The 20,387-nt window shown below is 38.5% G+C and overlaps 2 protein-coding genes across 2 annotated transcripts; both read left to right on the forward strand.

The window, feature by feature from the left end:
- The first annotated feature begins 3,390 nt into the window (after positions 1–3,390).
- LOC131315703 (aspartyl protease family protein At5g10770-like) lies at positions 3,391–7,270 on the forward strand. Its single transcript, XM_058344901.1, has 3 exons — positions 3,391–3,609; positions 4,173–4,500; positions 5,967–7,270. The coding sequence occupies exons 1-3, from the start codon at positions 3,426–3,428 to the stop codon at positions 6,895–6,897; spliced, it is 1,443 nt and encodes a 480-aa protein (XP_058200884.1). The 5' UTR covers positions 3,391–3,425; the 3' UTR covers positions 6,898–7,270.
- Positions 7,271–11,611: 4,341 nt separating this feature from the next.
- Positions 11,612–15,214, forward strand: LOC131315704 (aspartyl protease family protein At5g10770-like). Its single transcript, XM_058344903.1, has 3 exons — positions 11,612–11,868; positions 12,020–12,338; positions 13,882–15,214. Exons 1-3 carry the CDS (start codon positions 11,676–11,678, stop codon positions 14,822–14,824), a joined length of 1,455 nt encoding a protein of 484 aa, XP_058200886.1. The 5' UTR covers positions 11,612–11,675; the 3' UTR covers positions 14,825–15,214.
- Positions 15,215–20,387: the final 5,173 nt, after the last annotated feature.

Raw genomic sequence — 20,387 nt, forward strand, 5'->3', positions numbered from 1 at the left:
AGTGGGAGATGTAGTTAAAACTAGGGTCGCTATGTGGATGAAGGCTAAGTTCGACATTAAGGTCTATACGGTGGAAGAGTTTAAGGTTTTTCTAGATGGTATCCGAAAACTAAAATTGTAACTTAGATTGAGGTGTGTCATCCAACTGTTAGTTGGATGTGTTTGTATTTTCTTTTGGTGCTTCTAGGCTCTACGAGCTAGGATGTATTCCCTCGATGTAACCCTTTCGAGTTCTATAAATAGTTTCGTTTGCCGAGCAAAAAAAAAAACAACGACTAGCACGGAACATCATTTTTATCGGGGCTAAATAACTTGAAGCCACTAAATATGAAGTAAACTATTAAAAATTCCACCAACAAAGCCACTACACTAGCCGGGAAAATTACAAAGCCACCAAATATTGGAGAAAAAAAACCTGAAAATGCGATGACGGTAAAGGTTGATTTTTATATATTATGGTCTAGTTTTTCAAATGTGCTAAAAGTATTAACGGTACTTCTTTTTTTTTTGCTAATGAGTTTATATATTTTATAATGGGCGTGATCCGGCCAGTGGTTCTGTCATCTTCATGGTTGTACACACATTCTTTCTTTATCGCACACATGCACTAGCTTTTGGTTGACCGATCTGTGTTAGCCGTCGTTAATTTATGGGCGCGATCTGAACAACGGTTTTACGGTTAAGTGTCTGTTATTGTGGCTTGACGTCTCGGGGGTTGTTTGGGGCATGTCATGTAAAATCATTAACGGTAAGTAGTAGTTAGAACTTACCCTATGCAACAATCAGACAAGATGGCTTTGCGAATGCCTTTTCAATATGATTTGAAATCAGAAGAAACCTATTTTTTACCATACTAAAAAGACCAAAACGTTGGCATTTGAAGAATATCTATTTGTTCTCAACAGTATAACACGTACGAAAACATACGATTTACAAAATAGATTCCTCTAATTTGGAGAGTCGGAAATAACATGAAGACCTTGAGAATACAATTGCGCATCTAATCCAAACCAATCAAAAACACAAGCCAAATAAAGGCAGCCATAGCTCGGTATCATCGGAGAATCCAAGACTAAAGATCTTAAACGGGTCTATAAGCGAAACTATAATACAACTTGCAAGAACGTAAACGTAAGTGTGGATAATAAATCAAGAAAAGACGATTTCGGATTGGGAATCATTAGAAGTACACTGTGAAAGAAGCAGCAAAACAACTCAAGCGAAGATGTTTGATTTCAAATTCTATCTGTATACTAACTGGAATCAAACCAATAACAAATTGCAGGCAGTGCATTGTTTGGAATCAAAGATCGATATTCAGTTTAATTGCTGGAAAAAGTTACTGTAATTTACAAATTGAAAATGCGGTGGGCGTAATATATAGGTTCCATAATGTTGCTATGGTCGTCAACGGTTTTCGAAGTGAGAGTGGCAGAAAATGGTTCTCGTTGTACTAGTGAGCTGCCGATATCAAACGAGATTACAAGTAACCTGAATTAATTTCTACAAATACTTGACCCGAGTAGTCTGTTTCAAGTTTAAATTATACGACTCTATGCACTTTTACAGAAGTGAACACGAGTGACATGATATGTTTAAGAAAGGTAGGGATAAATAAACCCATCTGTCCTCGACAAATTTATTTGGGGCCATCTGCCTTCCAATTTTCTAGAGAAATATCTCATCAGGTAAGGTATCCAACAATCCAATTCAGCCTCCAAACCATCTTAGTCGGTTTCTAATGTTTTGTGAACAAGCATGGCACTGCACCAATACCTGCGGCACCGCCCCGCAACACAATCGAATAGAGCTTATTACTAATATCTTACAAAAGACTATAAAGTCCACAGCAACTGACATACTAATATCTTACAAAAGATGTTCATATTGCAGTCACTAATAAAGCCCACAGCAAACATTTGATCATATAGTTATCTCTGGATTTCAGTTGTACACTGCCCTTTTATTGGTAGATTGCTTGACCATATCTAATAGAGCTTATTACTTGGATTCTCCGCTATGCTATATGCAGGAGTAGCCGTAGCCCTCCCACTTTCTCTTCCGGTAACAAAACAAAGAGCCTTCATATGGACTATATAATGCTGCGGCAAACATTGTAGAGCTGTCTGTTTGGGGGGAGGATCTTCTTTATGGTTTGAAGTGTTATTTTGGTGGGTTATTTTGATTACTCTAAGAAAATAATGTGTCCTTCAAGAATTCCATCTAGAACTCATCCCGCGGTGGACAAGTATTAGGGATACAGAGGCGGGACAAAGAACAGTACTCTATGCTATGGCATGTTTGTTTGTAGGCAGCTAAACAAGGTGATATTTAGTTTTAAATTAGAAACTGGAATAACTTAAACCCCTGGGAGAGTAGTGAGGGATTAGATTGGAATATATATTCCATGATTTGACTCCGTCAACTTAAAATAATGCCTATGTGTAGATAATGCAGTGTTTCATTATTTTATTTTATTGCAACCGCTTTTGGAAATTTCGGGTTCTCCTCTGTAATTATATAGTTTTGCTACTCATTTTTCCATTGACTCGTGCTTCACTAGCTATGTGGTCAAGGAACCAAATTTCCACTCATTTGATGGATTTATGTTTATTCATACAAAGAACATAATGCATGTCACAATGCAATTTAAATGCAGCTAGCCCTCATCCTTATTGGAGATTACTCATGCCCTTTGAACATTTACTCATCCTTAGTGGAAATCAGAGAAATTGGCATATACCTAGCTACCTGTATATGAGGGAGAAAGATATTACTCATGCATGCCCTTTGAGTTCAATTGTGTTTAACATGATCATTGCGAAGTCCATAGTATTCGTTAGAAGGACACAACTTACACTGACGAGCAAGGAATAGAGGATGAAGAATAACAAAGAATGACAGTTGATGAAAGTTAGTTTAAAAATGCCAAAAAGACACCAATTCAAAATTTTATACTGTTCATGGCCAGAAAATGGCAATGGCTGAAGCCACTGGGATTGTTCTAGATGTCTCTAAAAATTATTGTTTATTTTATGTAGAGAGAAATATTGCAAGTAGCTCTCATCATAGTGGACATGCAATAAAAGCACCATTACAAGAATAATGGAACACCTATTTGTGGATCTGTGATGTGCACAACATGTCATGCATCCAACAACTATTCAAAACTCATCTTGGCAATGGACGACCGAGAGCCAACGGCAATGAACTCATCTCGGTTGCACGATCCGATGGCTCGGATCGTGCACACCATGCAAGTTGTGCACAAGCACAACAGGCTCCCCCAATTCATCGTTCAAACCACTAAGATTGGTGCAAAGATTCTTCTCTTAGTGGTTGACTTGAATGATTGAATTAAAGTGTCTATATGTGTATATATAGGCACAAGTGCTAATTGAGAGACTAAGGAGGAATTAGGACCGATGGCGAGTATTCCCATCACTATTGTCTCCATTGGCCATGTCTTGTATGCTTTTCTTGTTTCTCTTTCGATATTTCTGATCTCCTCCTCAAATAAGGTCTTTGCTGTTGGCGATGGACAGACTTTTCATACAATTCAAGTTACCTCTCTCCTGCCATCTTCTGTTTGCAACCCTTCTACCAAAGGTTAACATGCATGATTCACACACACACACTCTCTCTCTCTCTCTCTCTCTCTCTCTCTCTCTCTCTCTCTCTCTCTCTCTCTCTCTCTCTCTCTCTCTCACATATATATGTGTGTGTGTGTGTGTCCCATTCTTGGTGAAAATTTTTGGTCAAGTATTTGTCCCGACATGACAGTGTGGTAAAGTGTAAAAATTTGGACTGAAATTGAAAAAGTTCATTCTCAATTTTTTCCCCCTTTAGTGAACCTTTTTTTTGTTTTACTTTTTATAGGCTTTGTTTAGTGTGTGTGCGTGTGTGAGCGCGCGGGTGCGCGCATGCGCCCATTCTTGGTGAAAATTTTTGGTCAAGTATTCGTCCCGACATGACAGTGTAGTAAAGTGTAAAAATTTGGACTGAAATTGAAAAAGTTCATTCTCAATTTTTTCCCCCTTTAGTGAACCTTTTTTTTGTTTTGCTTTTTGTAGGCCTTGTTTAGTAAATACACTTGCTTAATATATATATTCGTGGAGTCAAGCAAACGAATTCTTAATTGTGTAAGAAAACTTCTTTACTTTCTTTTCTAGATCACAACAAAATCGGATCGCTGAAAGTTGTTCATAGGCATGGACCATGCGCTCAACTCAACCAAGACCAAGCTAGTGCTCTAACTATGACCGAGATCCTCTCTCATGACCAATCCCGAGTCAAATCAATTCAACACCGACTCGGCTTCAGCAAGGCCCAAAACAGTTTCCCGGGGTCGCGAGCCACCCTCCCGGCCAAGTCTGGCAATTCAATTGGCTCGGGTAACTACATCGTAACGGTCGGACTTGGGACTCCCAAAAGGGACTTATCTCTCATATTCGACACCGGTAGCGGCCTCACCTGGACTCAATGCGAGCCATGCGTAAAGTATTACTCGAGATTTAAGATTCTAGACTTTCATTTTAAATATTTTGGACAAACGACCAAAATCACCCCCAAAGTTTTTAAAAATTATTTCATGCCCTTCACCTTTGGAAAATTACAAAAGAAAAACTCCACTCTCGTATCTAATTAATCTCTTCTCATGATGTATATAGCCGCTAGAAAGTTTGATGGAATTTGTTTGGTAATATCAAATTCTACTTACAATGGACCAACTTACCTTTTTTTAGCCTGTGAAGGCTATTTTCACCCTTCTGCATTTTTTGATCACAAGCCCCAAAAGGGTGTGGTCCATCGTGTTATAATTTGATAATGTTAGGCAGATTTTGTCGAATTTTCTAGCGGTTAAATCACAAAAATAAAATAATTTTTTTATAGACAGGGGTATTTTGTAATTTCCATAGATGAGGGGCAATGTGTAATTTGTAGAAACCTTGGGGTGATTTTAGTAATTTACTCTGTTTACTACTTTACTCTTTTTGATACGTATATTTTGCTGGGCCCACTAGAATAATCATTTATTTTGTTTTATTTTGAATATTGGAGTAGGATTCAAGTTAAATATAGCAACTTTTTAGTTTAAATTGAGTCTGTGCGAAGAAAATAATAATCATAAAAGACAGGTGTAAAAATGTGACAAATTGTGGTCCATTAGTTTCAAAACGGGAAATGATTTTGCCACTCTCTTTTTTGTTAACGACACTCCCCTGTAAGTGTATTTTCACATGCAGGAGAGTGGCGTCAACAAAAAATGGAGTGGTAAAATCAGCAGCCTTTCAAAACATGAACCCTATATTACTTATCCTAACTGATAAAACATGAATTTTTTGGAATAATTTTTCTAAATTGATCTTCTCACCACCACATATTTATATGAGATCCATGTACTTAGTCATAAATCGTATGAAAATGTGTAATTGTGGAGTAGTTTGAAATGCCATGTGGCGGTGTTTTCGGAGTACATAATTTCACGTTTTTACAATCACCAATAACGAACAAACAGTTGAGGAAAGAAAGGGTAGGATTTTGTGATATTGTTATAGTTCTTGAATGCATACTATATATATGAATATTATCTACAATCACCTATAATGAACCAACATATTTTTTTTCAATCGCGAAAAGAAATTTATTAACCAACGTAATTGGACCAACAATTGATGAGGACAGAAAGGATAAGATTTTACTGATTTTATTATAGTTGTTGACTACATGGTTATTACTATGAGTAATTATTTAATAGTCAAGGAGTACCGTCACGTGGTATTGTAAATTATTTTCCAATTACATGTTCTTATGAGATCAATATACTTAGTGATAGACATCACAAAAATGTATAATTGTAAAGGAAACTAAAGTACTACGTGACGGTACTCACGAACTACGGAGTATTATATAATTTCACCGTTACTTATATACTATGTATTTTCATGATAAATCCACACCAATAGGTGCTACCAACAACAAGAGCCCATCTTCAACCCTTCCTCGTCCCAATCCTACAGAAACATAACTTGCGACTCACCACAGTGCTCCCAACTCACCTCCGCCACCGGAGTCCCGCCGCGTTGCGCCACCACCACCTGCGTCTACGGCATCCAGTACGGTGACTCCTCCTTCTCCGTCGGCCTCCTCGGCTCCGAAAAACTGACGTTGACTCCCTCCGACGTCTTCCCTCGTTTCATCTTCGGCTGCGGCAAGAACAACCAAGGCCTCTTCCGCGGCGTGGCCGGACTACTCGGCCTCGACCGTGACCCTTTCTCCACCGTCTCGCAAACCGCTTTCAAATACGGAAAGTACTTCTCCTATTGTCTCCCATCAACTTCGAGCTCAACTGGAACCCTAACGTTTGGAAAAGGAGGAACAAAGTCCACTAACTTAAAGTTTACTCCTTTACTGGTTAATCCACAAGCGACAATGTTTTACTTCGTCGGCATCATCGGGATTAAAGTAGGCGGACAAAAGTTACCCATCTCCGAATCGGTGTTCAAGACTCCCGGGACGATAGTCGACTCTGGCACCGTCATCACCCGGCTTCAGCCGGGTGCATACGCCGCTCTTCGGACAAGTTTCCGGGAAGCGACCGAGGATTACAACAGAATCAAAGGGGTGTCGATTCTCGACACGTGCTACGATTTCACCGGCTATGATACGGTTAGGGTTCCGACGATAAGCTTCTTGTTCGCCGGAAACATCGAGGTTCCCATCGACGTATCGGGGATACTCCTCTATGTCGGTTCATCGAGGTTTTGTCTTCCGTTCGCGGGTAACAGTGATGCCTCCGATGTGGGTATTTTTGGAAATGTACAGCAGCAGACTTTGGATGTGGTTCATGATGTTGCTGGTGGGAAGATAGGGTTTGGGACTGGAGGGTGTTCTTAATTAGTATGTTAAAAGCTAATTTGAGAAAAGAAATGCTAGGCACAATTGTAACTTCACATCTACTCTTATGTTCTCTCATCGGTTATAACGAGGACGAGGATATTTCACATCTGGTGATATGAATCTCATATCCTCGTCGTCACCAGTGAGAGCAAATAATATAAGAATGATAGTGTATGGCATTACTCTATTAAATAAAAAGCTTGTGTACGTACGTAAGAATAAGAATCAAATAAGGGTCAAGAGGGTGCTTGAATACCCTTTTGAGAAGCAGTATGTTAGAATGTGTAAGAACATAGACTGAAAGAAGGGGATACAATGGGTTTTCCCTTTTGGTCCTTAATGTTTTGGTTGATGTTTTGCTTTCCTGGTATCTTTGATCTTGGATGGCATTTGGTTTTGCGCCCTTAATCCGTTTAATCTTTGTTTATCATCTTAAATGATTTGTAAATATCTTTCGCAGAGAAAACGAAAGAAAGAAAGAAGGGGATAGAATATACTCACACATAACCCATATGACATTGCTGGAAACGAATTAGAAGAATTTTTTACCCATGCCATAATTGGAAATTGGACGGATCTAACCTATCTCAACTTTAAAACAATCGTGGCATTAGAAGAATTTAAATGGCAAAAGTACCTTCAAACATATCTTATTACCAAGGATGGAGCCAGGAAGGTTAGTAGGGGTTATTGCCCCCCTACAATTTTTAAAAACAATATTTTTACATTAAAAAAATTATCATCAAAATTCGTCATCTATGCAAAAATTCTGGCTCTGTCTACCTATAAATAATGGATTTTGCTAGTACTAGACATGTTGGGTAATTACTATTAAGTAGTCTCGTATGCCAAGTGATGATGCTCTGAGATGCACCAATATATACCACATATTTGTATAAGATTCATATACTTGGTCAGACACCCAACCTATAACCTATTAGTTGACCCCACCTTAAAATAATACTCTCTTCGTCCCAATTTATTTGTCCAATTATCGAAATTCGTGTCTTTCAAAAATATACTTATATATTATATTTTATAATATTTTTTATGATTTTGAAGATTTTGTATAATAAAACTAATTTAGATCTATTAAACAAGATCCATATTGCATAATAAAAATATTACAAATTGAAAATTATAGACAATTCTTTGAGAGGTCAAATATTCTCAAAATTCCCGCGGTCAAAGCAAGATTTGCAGATAACAATCAGACCTTACCAGGGACAGGGGCCTGACTATAGAGCCTAATTCAAAAAAATGCGGACTTGCTTTCGACTTAGTCCTTATTCGCTCCTAGCAACACAGCAACAAAGAGCTTCCTTAAAGAGTTTGCTAAGCTTAACAATGGTCACTTCTAATCCATAACCAAAATAAGGGTCCACTACATTTCACTCTCTCTCCACATCTGTTTTCTGCCATTCACTTCCTTTCATTTACGTTTTTTTTTTGGCAAAAATATATCAATTCTCTTTTTTAATTTTGGGGAAAAATCGGTAACTTTCTTCCCTCCTATTATGAATTTTTTGGGAGAAAAAAAAATATAAACAGGAAAGAATAGAGAAATACCTTAATCCGGCGATGATGGGTTGAATTGTAGATGATCGAGAGATATGAGCTTCACTTTTTGAGAGAAAGAAAGATAAATAATTTTGCGAGTAAAGTGAAGAAGATATAGAGTAGGCGAAGAAGAGAAGAAAAAAAATACCAATTGAAATACGCGTGTATACAAATTTTGGAACTAGTTAACTTATGTGGTGTAAAGTCCAAAAATTTTGATTATTGAAAAAGGTTGCTAATTTTGGTTATTCAAAGTCTAAAATTTGATTATTTCTAAGGATGTTGCTAGGTTTGATTATACCATTGTGAGCTATCTTTTGTACCAACATTATTAACTTTAAAAATAATTGGCTTTTGATTATACCACTGTGGATGGTCTTACCTACCTTCAAACTAGATGGGAATGGTGCGTCGGCCTATCGTTTGATAGGGACCGCTCAATCACTCATTCCAGTCATAGGAAGAAGTTGGCCTCACGATCCCACGAGCTATCCATTCTTCTTGGATTCGGATTATGCCTTAAATGAATCCTGTGCGTTCTAATCCCCTACTATACTCTTTCTTCCTTGCCTCCTAACCCTAATTTCTCATTCCTTTCATTCAATACTGGAGTACTGAGATACTTCGCAATCCAATGTCTCCCACGAGGGTGCCTAAAACTCCTTTTTTTTTCTAGGCAGAGGTATAGCCTGAACACATTTGAGTTGGTGCTCACTTGTAGGAAGATTCCCTGCTCTGAAGTAAAGGTTTTTTTGGAGCTCCTTCAAAAGAGGTTGGGATTACAGTTTCAATTGGATGTGTCCTGGTTAAATCGTTATCCCCTCTTCCTTACTGAGAGGACAATCTTCTCTTATGGTCTTCACCTATTGTCTGGCCCGGAAATAGAAAGCAGCCCCCTTCTGATCCATCTTCTATTGCATAACCTAAAAAAGCTATAATCAATACTTACCAAAGATCCTCCAGATCAGCCTCACGCAACAGACCCAAGGAACTTAAATCAACGTCGCGGCTAAATGACGTCATTCTCGCTGTTCGGGGAGCTGGACCCCAAAGGAATTTAGACAAGAAGCGCCACCAAGCCTTTAATTTGATTTGCCACTCACACTTCTATTGAGAGGCCCAACAGGACATCAAAAAATGGACAAACAAATCTGGACAGAAAGAGTAGTACAATATAACGTAAAAAGTGTCAGTTGCTTTTGATAGCAAGATTGAAAAGGCTCCTATGCTAGATCTGCCCGTACACTAACATCACTATTAGTGATGAGGCCTTCGGCGCTTAACAGCATTAGTGGGTGCACTAAGGTGATAGCAGTAAAGAGATCATGAATTCAATTTTTTTTTTTTTTGATAGGCAAAAATTTATTAAAAACGGAGAGAGGAATAAGGGAAATTCAACAAAAAGTTGGACAATACATCACATGGGTCGAAGCCCAACCCCAAAGGTCTAAAATGGGAGCCTAAAAATAAAACAATTAATCACACTCGTTACCCGGATAAACAACAAAGCCCAAATAAACAAATTAACAGGCCCAAAGGGGCCCGCTCGGTAGACCCAACCCCACAAAATCCTAACCCACTTTATAACCTCCGCCACACAAAACACCGTAGGCACCACCACCCAGACAGCACCACCACCCAACCTCCTCGCCTTTAAGCAGATCCGGTCACTCCCAGATACAGATGACCAGCGGCAAAAGGAATTCACTTTTTATAAGGTCTTAATTTAACTATTTTAACTATATATACCATAACTTTTAATTTGCAGAGAAAAAATAAGAGAAGTATTGCAACTAGCACTCATCCTAATGGAGCTGTAGTAATTAAAAAGGACCAATTTGGGATGATGTTTTGGTATTCTATTACACCCATGACCTTGACTAGGAAGCTTCTCCTCTTATCTTATTAGTCCTAGGATAGGATACTAGGAAAAAGCTTACATTTACACTAGTACGTCTTATCATTAATTACCTGATTGCCTATTTGTGTAACCAAAGTGGCTATAGTTTGTCACCAATGTATCAATCAATATGTGATTCATATTTATTCTGGAGGTGGTCTTAATTCACCACATACGTTGAATGTGGGCTGGGCATGCACCATTTGGTGTCTTTATGTAATTATTACTTTCCTTTGTTTTGTCTCTCGTTTAATTTCAACCGGATAAAAAATTAATTGTATTCTTCAGCTGATAATTTTTTTTATATGCAACATGAATTTTGTTTGATAGATTTCTATTAATTTTATTAAACAAAACTTTCAAATCACCTAAAATATTGTAAATTAGTACTCCCATATATTAAAGGACTAAAAAATTGGAAGGGGGAGTAATACATCTTTTCCTATTTTCCACTACTTTGAAAGCAAAGGACAACACACAAACAAAATCAATTTTTCTTTCTTTGTTGTTATCAACAATTTTTCTTTTTTTCTTTCTTTATTTGTTGAGTTCCATTTTCGTTTTGTCCTACTCATTTTGCAGCAACCAATTATGAGACCCTCCACGGAGTACCACCAGAGTTTTTCAAAGTGGGATAGTGGAGATTGGTCCTTAATTTGCCCATAAGAAATTAAGGATAATCTTTCTCTTAGTGCTTGACTTGAAAGGTTGAATCAAAGTCCATTATAAAATCCAGCATATAAATCTCAGTGGTTTTACATAGTGGTATTGAGACACGTAAGTCATAATGATAACATTCGAGGTGTAACGATATCGAAAGTAACGAATGATACATAACGAGAAGCTAGCGGCCGGTTGAATCGGTCGTGAATCTTATAAAAAAATTTGACAGAAAAAAATTTAAATGCTGCAACGGTAGTGGTTGTAAAGGCCATGATTCGATCTGTGAATCGTAAACGCACCATTACGTAACAGGAACCAGACACTTTTCCCTCTCACCAATATACTGGGGTGTAAAGGTATCGGCATCCTAAAAAAACATTACGTATCGGCCGTTACGTTACTTAATTTTCTCCCTCCTAAGGTCTTATGTTTGACACCTCTCAAGCTTTATCAACTCTTATGGAGTTAGTCCATAACGTTAATTGGGATTGACGCAAGTAGGCGATGGGGTGGTCCCTCAAGATTAGTTCAATATGCGAGCAAACTGACCCGAGGCTACCTGAGTTATCCAAATATATATATATATATGTGTGTGTGTGTGTGTAGCAGAAGTGCTGTAATTCAGAGATAAACAAGGGAGGAAATAGGTTCGATGGCCAGTCCCATTAATGGATCCATTAGCTTCCTCGTCTATGCTTTTTTGGTTTCTTTCTCCCTAACTATCTGCTCCCCAAATAAAGGATTTGCTTTGGGTGGTGGAGAGACTTTAAACACCAATTACGACTACCATATGGTTAAAATCAGCTCTCTCATGCCATCTTCTGTTTGCAGCCCTTCCACCAAAGGTAATTACATGCATGACTCTCTCTCTCTCTCTCTCTCTCTCTCTCTCTCTCTCTATATATATATATATATATATATATATATATATATATATATATATATAAGTGTGAAGTTGTGTGTATATATAAGTGTGAAAAACTTCGTTATTCCCAGATCAAAGCAAGAGGGGATCACTTAAAGTTGTTCATCGACATGGACCATGCTCTCACATAAATCAAGACCAAGCCAGTGCTCCAACGACCCAGATCCTCTCTCATGACCAATCCCGAGTCGCGTCAATTCACCAACGACTTGGCTCAAAGAAGGCCCAAAACAGAACCCGGGGATCGCGAGCCACCCTCCCGGCCAATACCATTCATGATTTCGGCAAATTCTACGTGACGGTTGAACTTGGAACTCCCAAAAAGGATCTATCTCTCATCATCGACACTGCCAGTAGTCTCAGTTGGACTCAGTGTGAGCCATGCATAAAGTATATATTACTCGAGCTTTAAGATTCTAATTGTTCATATAGCTCTCTTTTTTCTCTTTGGTGCATATTACATTATATTTTGCACGGCCAACTAGAATAATTACTTCATTTTTCATTTGCACATGTTGAACCGGGATATATGTTTTTAATTGCAACCTTTAGTTTAAAATCGGGTGGAGCCTTGGGCTGGGCTAAAATCAGGCCCGGGCAGTGCTAGATTTTAATCGGCTAGGAAAGACTTCGGGCCACTGGGCCAAATTTACACACCTAATTGCTGTATTAAAAATGCTCTTTCTGTCTCCATTCTTTTGCCAATAAAAAAAAATGCTACTCTATGACAGTCAATTTTCTTAAACTTGTTTGTGCCGTCTAAACAATCTTATTTAGAACACTTAAACGGTGTTTTTAATTCAAGAACAATCAATAAACAATACAAATATATATTTTTATTTTGTTGGATACATAAATACCGAAAATCAACCAACAATTGAGGACAAAAGGTAAGATTCTTTTATGAGGTCCTGTAAGATTCACTTTTAACGGTCCAAATAGTTTCATATACAGTTTCATAGATCTTATCATTTTTGTTCTTTTGCACTAGTTTTTCGACTGCTGGGCTATATCTAATGTAGAAAATAACATTTTTTTGGAGTCTTATGGAGACCCAATCTCACAAGTTCATAATTATTTTGGACGATCCCTATTAAAAATAAACTATTATCGATAATAAATTTTTATTACCGGTAATAGTTTATAAATATATCTTAACTATTGATTTCCGAAATGAACGACTGATATTGCACGGCTTGTGAATGAGTTATACCCATCTCAAATGTATATTGTTTCTATATGGAGAAATTTTTCGGTGCCAGGTGGATATATCCCACGTGGTACAAGCTCGGCACATCTGGCCGTCCAATACACTTTTGGATGACTCGGATTAAAACCCTTTCTCTCCAGTACGTCTACTGATACAGAAAATCAGTACAGATTTTCTGTACAAATTTGTTGTGGGACCCACTATGGGTTCCACACAAATGATCCGAGCTGTTCATTAAATGTAAATAGTTTTTGAAGGGCCCCCGCGAAAAACAGTTCAATCCAATACTTATAAATGCTCGATTCAATCATATAATGTTTCATTATCCGGGAATCTAAATCAAAAGTTAAATGATTGGATCGAGTATCTATAAGTATCGGATTGAACTGACTTTGCGCGAGTACCTTTAAAAAACTGTTTTACATTTAATGTACGGCTCGGATAATTTGTGTGGGACTCGTAGTGGACCCCATAACAAATCTGTACAGAAAATCTGTACCAATTTTCTGTACCAGTAGACTTACTGCTTTCTCTCCTCTCACCCAAACACTCTCTCTCTACTTTTTCTCTACTTCTTCTCTTTTCTCTCTACTTTTTTCTCTCCAACTCCGAACAGTTCAAAAACACAATGGATGGTTCAGATGGTCCAAGCGGGCACCACGTGATATTCACCCGGCACTTAAATTTTTTCCTTCTGTATGATAAACTCATGCTAATATATAGGTGCTACAATCAGAAAGAGACCATATTCAACCCGTCCGCGTCGGAATCATACAGAAACATAACTTGCGACGCACCGCAATGCTCCCAACTCACCTCCGCCGCCGGAGTCTCAACAGATTGCTCCACCGCCACCTGCGCCTACGACATTCAAGACGGAGGAGATATCGAGGGCGACTCCTCCTCTGTTGGATTCCTCGGCTATGAAAAACTGACCATAACTCCTTCCGACGTTTTCCCCAATTTCATCTTCGGCTGCGGTAGAAACAACCAAAACCCCTTCAATGCTGCTGCCGGACTGCTCGGCCTCAGCCGCGACCCCTTATCCGCCGTCTCCCAAACTGCTTCGAAATACGGAAATTACTTCTCCTACTGTCTTCCAACACCGACGAGCACCGGAACCCTAACTTTCGGAAAGAGGGGAACGACTTCCAAGAATATCAAATTCACTCCGTCACCCGTCAATCCAAAAGCACCGTCGTTTTACTTCGTCGACCTCATCGGGATTAAAGTCGGCGGACGTAGGTTACCGGTCTCCGAATCAGTGTTCAAAACTCCCGGCACCATAATCGACACCGGCACCGTCATCACAAGACTTCCGTCCGCGGCTTACGCTGCTCTCCGTACAAGTTTTCTTGAAGCGACGAAGGGTAGCGGCTACCGAAATGGAGGTTTTTCATTTTTAGACACGTGCTATGATTATAACATGTTCGATGCCGTGAAGATTCCGACGATAAGCTTCTTATTCAGTGGGAATATTGAGGTCCCGATCAGTGAAGTGGGAATTCTCTACTTCCACAATTTGGCGAAGGCTTGCCTTGCGTTCGCCGGAAACAGCGATGCCTCCGACGTGAGTATTTTGGGGACTTTGCACCAGGAGACTTTGGATGTGGTTTATGATATTGCTGGTGAGAAGATAGGGTTTGGGACTGGAGGGTGTTCCTAAATATGTTAAGCCAATCATGCTACAGACACCGCTTCTCGGCCACTCTCTAAACGCTCCGCCTTCACAAGCAGTGCAGCCTACAGATGTGTGGAGCCCACTGCTTGTGGGAGAGGAATGTCTGTAAAATGGTTGAGAGACGTGTCCCTAACATTTCTAAAAACTACAAGAGTGAACGCGTCTGGTAGAATGTGAAATAAGATGGTCAGAAATAATAAGAGCTCTGGTTTTTATATTAAGTGTTGGCAAGCAAATATGTACACATGTAATTCATGTTTGTGTTTGTAAGTTAAAAGTTGCGTGGTGTTCATGAGGCAACTTAAGTCATGTTTGGTAGTTTGGATTTCCCATAACAAAGAATGGAATAAAATATAACTACAAGATTCAATCCGTCATATCGCATTTGTCAGTACAATAGTCAAAATATGTTATTACTAGTGATCATGTTAAGTCCAATCGATAGCAAAATGAACCTAACATTTAACAATGAATGCAAAATGTAATTGCACTTAGAAAGTTTTATTGTTAAAATAGTTACCTCTTAAAACTCAAGAAACTACGGGAACATAATACTGTGAAACTTGGTTCCAAATCAAAGTCGGAAGACATCAGAAAGGATAGACCTAAAAACCTGATTCAATTTCTTTGTTCATTATCTTCCTTCATTTAAACCGGATTAGCTATTGCTAGCTCGAGAGGTAGCAATAGTTTATGGCTGGTTGGTGTATTAGTGAATAAGGGGATGAGTTAATATAGGGGAAAAAAAGGATTTCAAACGGTGCAAAACCACTCCCATCAACCCCTCATCCAGGTGTATTGTGTAATACACCCATCGTAAACACCATCCAATTGAGCCCTTAGAGTAGTAGTTGATTAAAAGAAATTTCTATGCATACACTCTAATTGGGAAAAGGGTTATTGAACTACAGATCCCAGCTTTCATACAAGTGAAGACGACATTAGAGGAATTTAAGTAGCAAAAGTGAGTTCTTGATTCAATGCTCTTGGGTCACCTTCACATAGTGCTCCAATGCCCTTCCACATATAATTGCGAACTCCACAAGAACGTGTAGCATTAAAGGTATTGAGATATCACGTTGCAGTGCCCCGAAACTACCAAGTAATTTTCCAGCAGTACGGTATATATGAAAGAGTAAAATCTCATCACTTGTAGTAGCATGATCCAGTAGCAGGGCATGTACCGAAAATTTTCCTTTTTTCTAGCTAGTAGCAAGATTGCAACCTATGATACCTTGCTACTATATTTGAACAGGATTTGTTATACCATAGGTGCTGAAGGGCAGAGGCATTACTTAGCAGATCTTCTAACCGCAATTAAAATCAGCTAAGACCGTCTCTTACGAAAGTCTTCCTCATCATTATTAGAGTCTCCACTCTCACAAAAATGAGGATTCTTCTCCTATTCCATCAAAGCAACTTTTTAATTATGTCACCAGGAAAAACATCCCTAAAACCGCTTTTGAAAATATAAAATCGAAAAATCCACCAATCTGTTATCTTGTTCTGTTTCTCCCCATAATTCCAACCCAATTGCACCATGACCATTCAAACGGAAAATTGTGAATCCAAGGGTTTGACTTCTCTGTTGTGCGGCGAGCTCCCGAAGGACCCAACCACAATCCGACGATTATTGATGATCATGATATTGGGAAAATAACCAAACCAACATGCAAAAAATCAACAGAGAAACCAAAGCAATAAACCAAAACGAATAAGAGAGACCATGATATACGTGGTTCAGCTTACGGATGTAAACCTACTTTCGTCTTACGGATGTAAACCTACTCCACGGGCAAGCGAACGAGAGACGATTTTACTATGTGAAGAGAATGGTGTTCCGAAGAGCTACATTGGTGAGAAACCAACAAAACCCTGACAAAGAGACTCTCACCAACCCCAAAATACAAGTCCTTTCACCAAATAAAAAACCCGGTCGATTTGTACCTTTCACCAAATTCAGACTCTCTCTCATCAAGTCTGATAAAACCCCTAAGGTTTTTAACCAAGAGACACAAATAGAACGGAGTTCCACAGATGTGATCGGATGTCACACACAAACTGATGATTCTTACGAAATCCTACGGTTTCAACCAGAAAAATTAACCGAAACAAATAATCTTTCAGATGGTCGGAGGCCTACAGAACCCACCATAGATGGAGCAACCAGAAGCAGATGAAGATCGAACAGACGAATCCGAAGGTTTTATATATGAGACCCCCTAGGGGTCTCTCAGAGTGATTCACTCAAGAAGTCCAAAACCTAATGAGAGAGCAAGGCTATAGCCACAGATTTCTTCCTAAAGCTAGAATATTGCTAGATTATGTTTCCTTTGCATATAAAGTCTAAAACCAAAAAGGAAACTCCAAAACCAATCTTTAAGAAGTCTAAAATATACCCAAAATCGACCAAAACGTGCAAAACAAGTTCCCGACAAACCGGTAGTCTGACCAATAGACGAACTGGACTACCGGCTGGTGTACCGGCCCCCAAAAACACTGCAGTACCGGTAGTCAAGGCTTCTGGCTGGTAGTTCCGTCGGTAGTCGGGGGTAGTCCCCGACTACCGACCTGACTACCGGCCTAACTACCGATGGACAAAATCAAGCTGAATTCAACATTCTCATATTAGACAGGAATAATTCGACATTTCCATGAATTGCAAGGGTGTGCACACCATATTAATGAAATATGACTCGTCTTAAGCAAATTAAGGGCCAGAGCAGAACAAATGGCGGGTGCAGGAGGGGTTATGGTTGTGCTTCGGTGGCGGTAAACGGTGGGAGAGAGGTTGTAGGAATGGTAGAGATGGTTAATTGACCAACGATAGATCATTAGTAAAGAATAGGATTTGAGGAGATGGGTTGGACAGTGATTAGAGGGTTTGACCATAGAGGGATCAACTCTGGAGAGGGGAGGACGGATCTGTGCCGAAGACGACTGAAAAATTCCCTTTTCGCTATCTAAATACTTAACATGTAAGATAAAAGGAATTGATGAACAATAAATGATGAACACAACGATATACGTGGAAAACTCTTTAAAAAGGATAAAAACCATGGGAGGGAAATCAAAACACTATATGAACCATTCTGCAGTTATAAGTAACCTTACCCTACGATTCTGAATCACTTACAAATCGCTCTAAGATGTACTTGCCGGATTCACGTACACCGGACCTAATGTTTGATCGCCGAGCACCTTGAATCCTCAAGCCCTCCAAAATACTTCTAGACATCCACCGGAAGAACAAACATAGTTGTTAAATCTGAGATAGAGAGACTTATTGGAGTTGTATTTGTACAGTATATTTTCCGTGTTGAAAAACGATTCTCATAGGCTTGTAGCCATATAGGCTACTTGCATTTTCCTATTGTCAACTTGCATATTCCACGAAGTTGCCATATACGTACCGAAGACGGGATTTTCTTGATTTTTCTTTCCTTTCATTTTCTTGATCTCCATCAATCTCCTAATTACTTAATATTGATTTCCTTCCACTTCCTAAACAGACACTCTAAAAATAAAAGACTTACAACTCGATAATCAGTGACACAATTAAATGTATGTTTTGTCTTGGAATTTGCCAACATAGAGAGACCATGGCCTGTGGTCCTAACAACGACGATGTTTAAAGCCAGAGGAGGTGGTGGGGGCGGTGGTCGTAGTTTAGGTAAAACAATGCATGCAGCATTCTCGATGAATAACATGAATTGAGCAAAATAAGCTAGCCAAACCGCTTATTTTTTTTGTGCTTATTCAAAAAAAAAAAAATTCGCATTTGTTAGTATTTTGTCGATTTTTCTAGGAGTTTTTTTTTGGGTAAATAAAGGATTATTACTTTTTCATGGCGAGACGAATCTAAAAAGTAAAAAATTCTGATTAAAATATAATTTTTTTGAATAAAGACAAAAATAAGCCAATAAAGCGGCCGGGTAAGCAATTTTTTTCGTCTTTATTCAAAAAATTTGGGTTTTAATTGTAATTTTTTACTTTTGAGATTCATCTCGTTATGAAAAGCAATAATTCCCGAGAAACTGACGAAAAACTAGTAAATGCAAAAAAAAAAAAAAAATTTTGAATAAGGACAAAAAAATAAGCCATTTGACTTATTTTGCCAAACAAGCCCTATGTCAACCGTGATTACCAGTCGTGAATTGACCATGACTTTGATTAATCAGAGATGCCAAACCCTTGGTGTGGCAATTTTATTTTTCCTTCGAATTTGTGGTGCTTGAATGTGCAAGGTGCTATTCCCAAATGAACACCATGCAAATTTAGCTGATAAAAAGACATGGACTTGCACCCTGTTTTTGCAACCACAAATAGACACAAAACTTATTTTTCCAATCTTGCTATTTCACTTGATATCTCAACGACATGCTTTTAAAAGCAGATTTAATTTCCCTTTTAACACTAATTTTCTCCTCCTTTTTTTGATCAGAAAAAAATATGAGTTTCCATATCATTAAGAATAACGATACAAAAGAGAAACCCTGTAGTAACATATTAGGAGCGAGATAGCAAGTTTAATCTATCACAACGATTTACATCACAATTTTTTGAAAATGAAAAAGAAACACCTAAAAGTTGGTCAGACACCTTCTTCTCGCTTCCAAGAGCTAAATCAAGTTTTTTTTTTTTTTGTTGTGACAGCTTATTTATGAATGATAAATTTTACGCTTTACAAAACATAGCACGCTGACGTAGTGTCAATTAACGATCTATTTATATCTTAGCCACGCATGTCAGAGACTGAGTTAACTGCCTACCCGCGGCCTCGGTACAAACCTTGTACACACAGAGCCAAACATTAATTGATCGATGACACTACGTGCTTGACAATTTCCTAGACCTAAATTAATGGGTTGTCCTAAGCGTAGGACGGAGACCGATGTAGCATAATATCCGGTAAGACCGGAGTCGAATCCACAAGGACGGTGATGTGTGGTGACTTAAAAACTCGGTTGTTATAATTAAAACTGGCTCTTAGGTAGACATCCTTTGTCGATTGATTAAGATTAACTAAAATCTAGAAATAAATTGTACTTTTCAAATAATTAAAAGAAAGGTACGGTCATAAGGTTCATAATACTCGCAACCAGTCCGGATTAACCTGCTCCATTCGATGTTATTAAAAACGTTCAATTTTAGATTGAAAAAGATACCCCCCGCAAGATGCAAGACTCTATGGTCGCCGTTTACCTATGCGCAATGGAGAATGGATTTTGGACCCCCATTCCTCATTCACATGGGCTCCGATAATGCCCAGGTTCGTCCACGGAAAATATTTGTCCAATTTAAAATCAATTTTTTAATTGTTCGAAAATAGAAGCAGTGTCTAAACTGGCCACAGAGTGCTAATCATCTCCGCGACCCTACCTATATGACTACTCATTAATCATTATGCATGAAAAAGAAAAAACCCTAATTTGTATCATACGAGAGATAAAAAAATAAACAAAAGATAACAACTAATTGAATACCATTGAACAACTTTAAAAAAGAACTAAAATTAAAACGAATTACCAGAATGCGAGTAATTGAA

Source organism: Rhododendron vialii, chromosome 2a, assembly GCF_030253575.1.
Source record: "Rhododendron vialii isolate Sample 1 chromosome 2a, ASM3025357v1".
Lineage (NCBI taxonomy): Eukaryota > Viridiplantae > Streptophyta > Magnoliopsida > Ericales > Ericaceae > Rhododendron > Rhododendron vialii.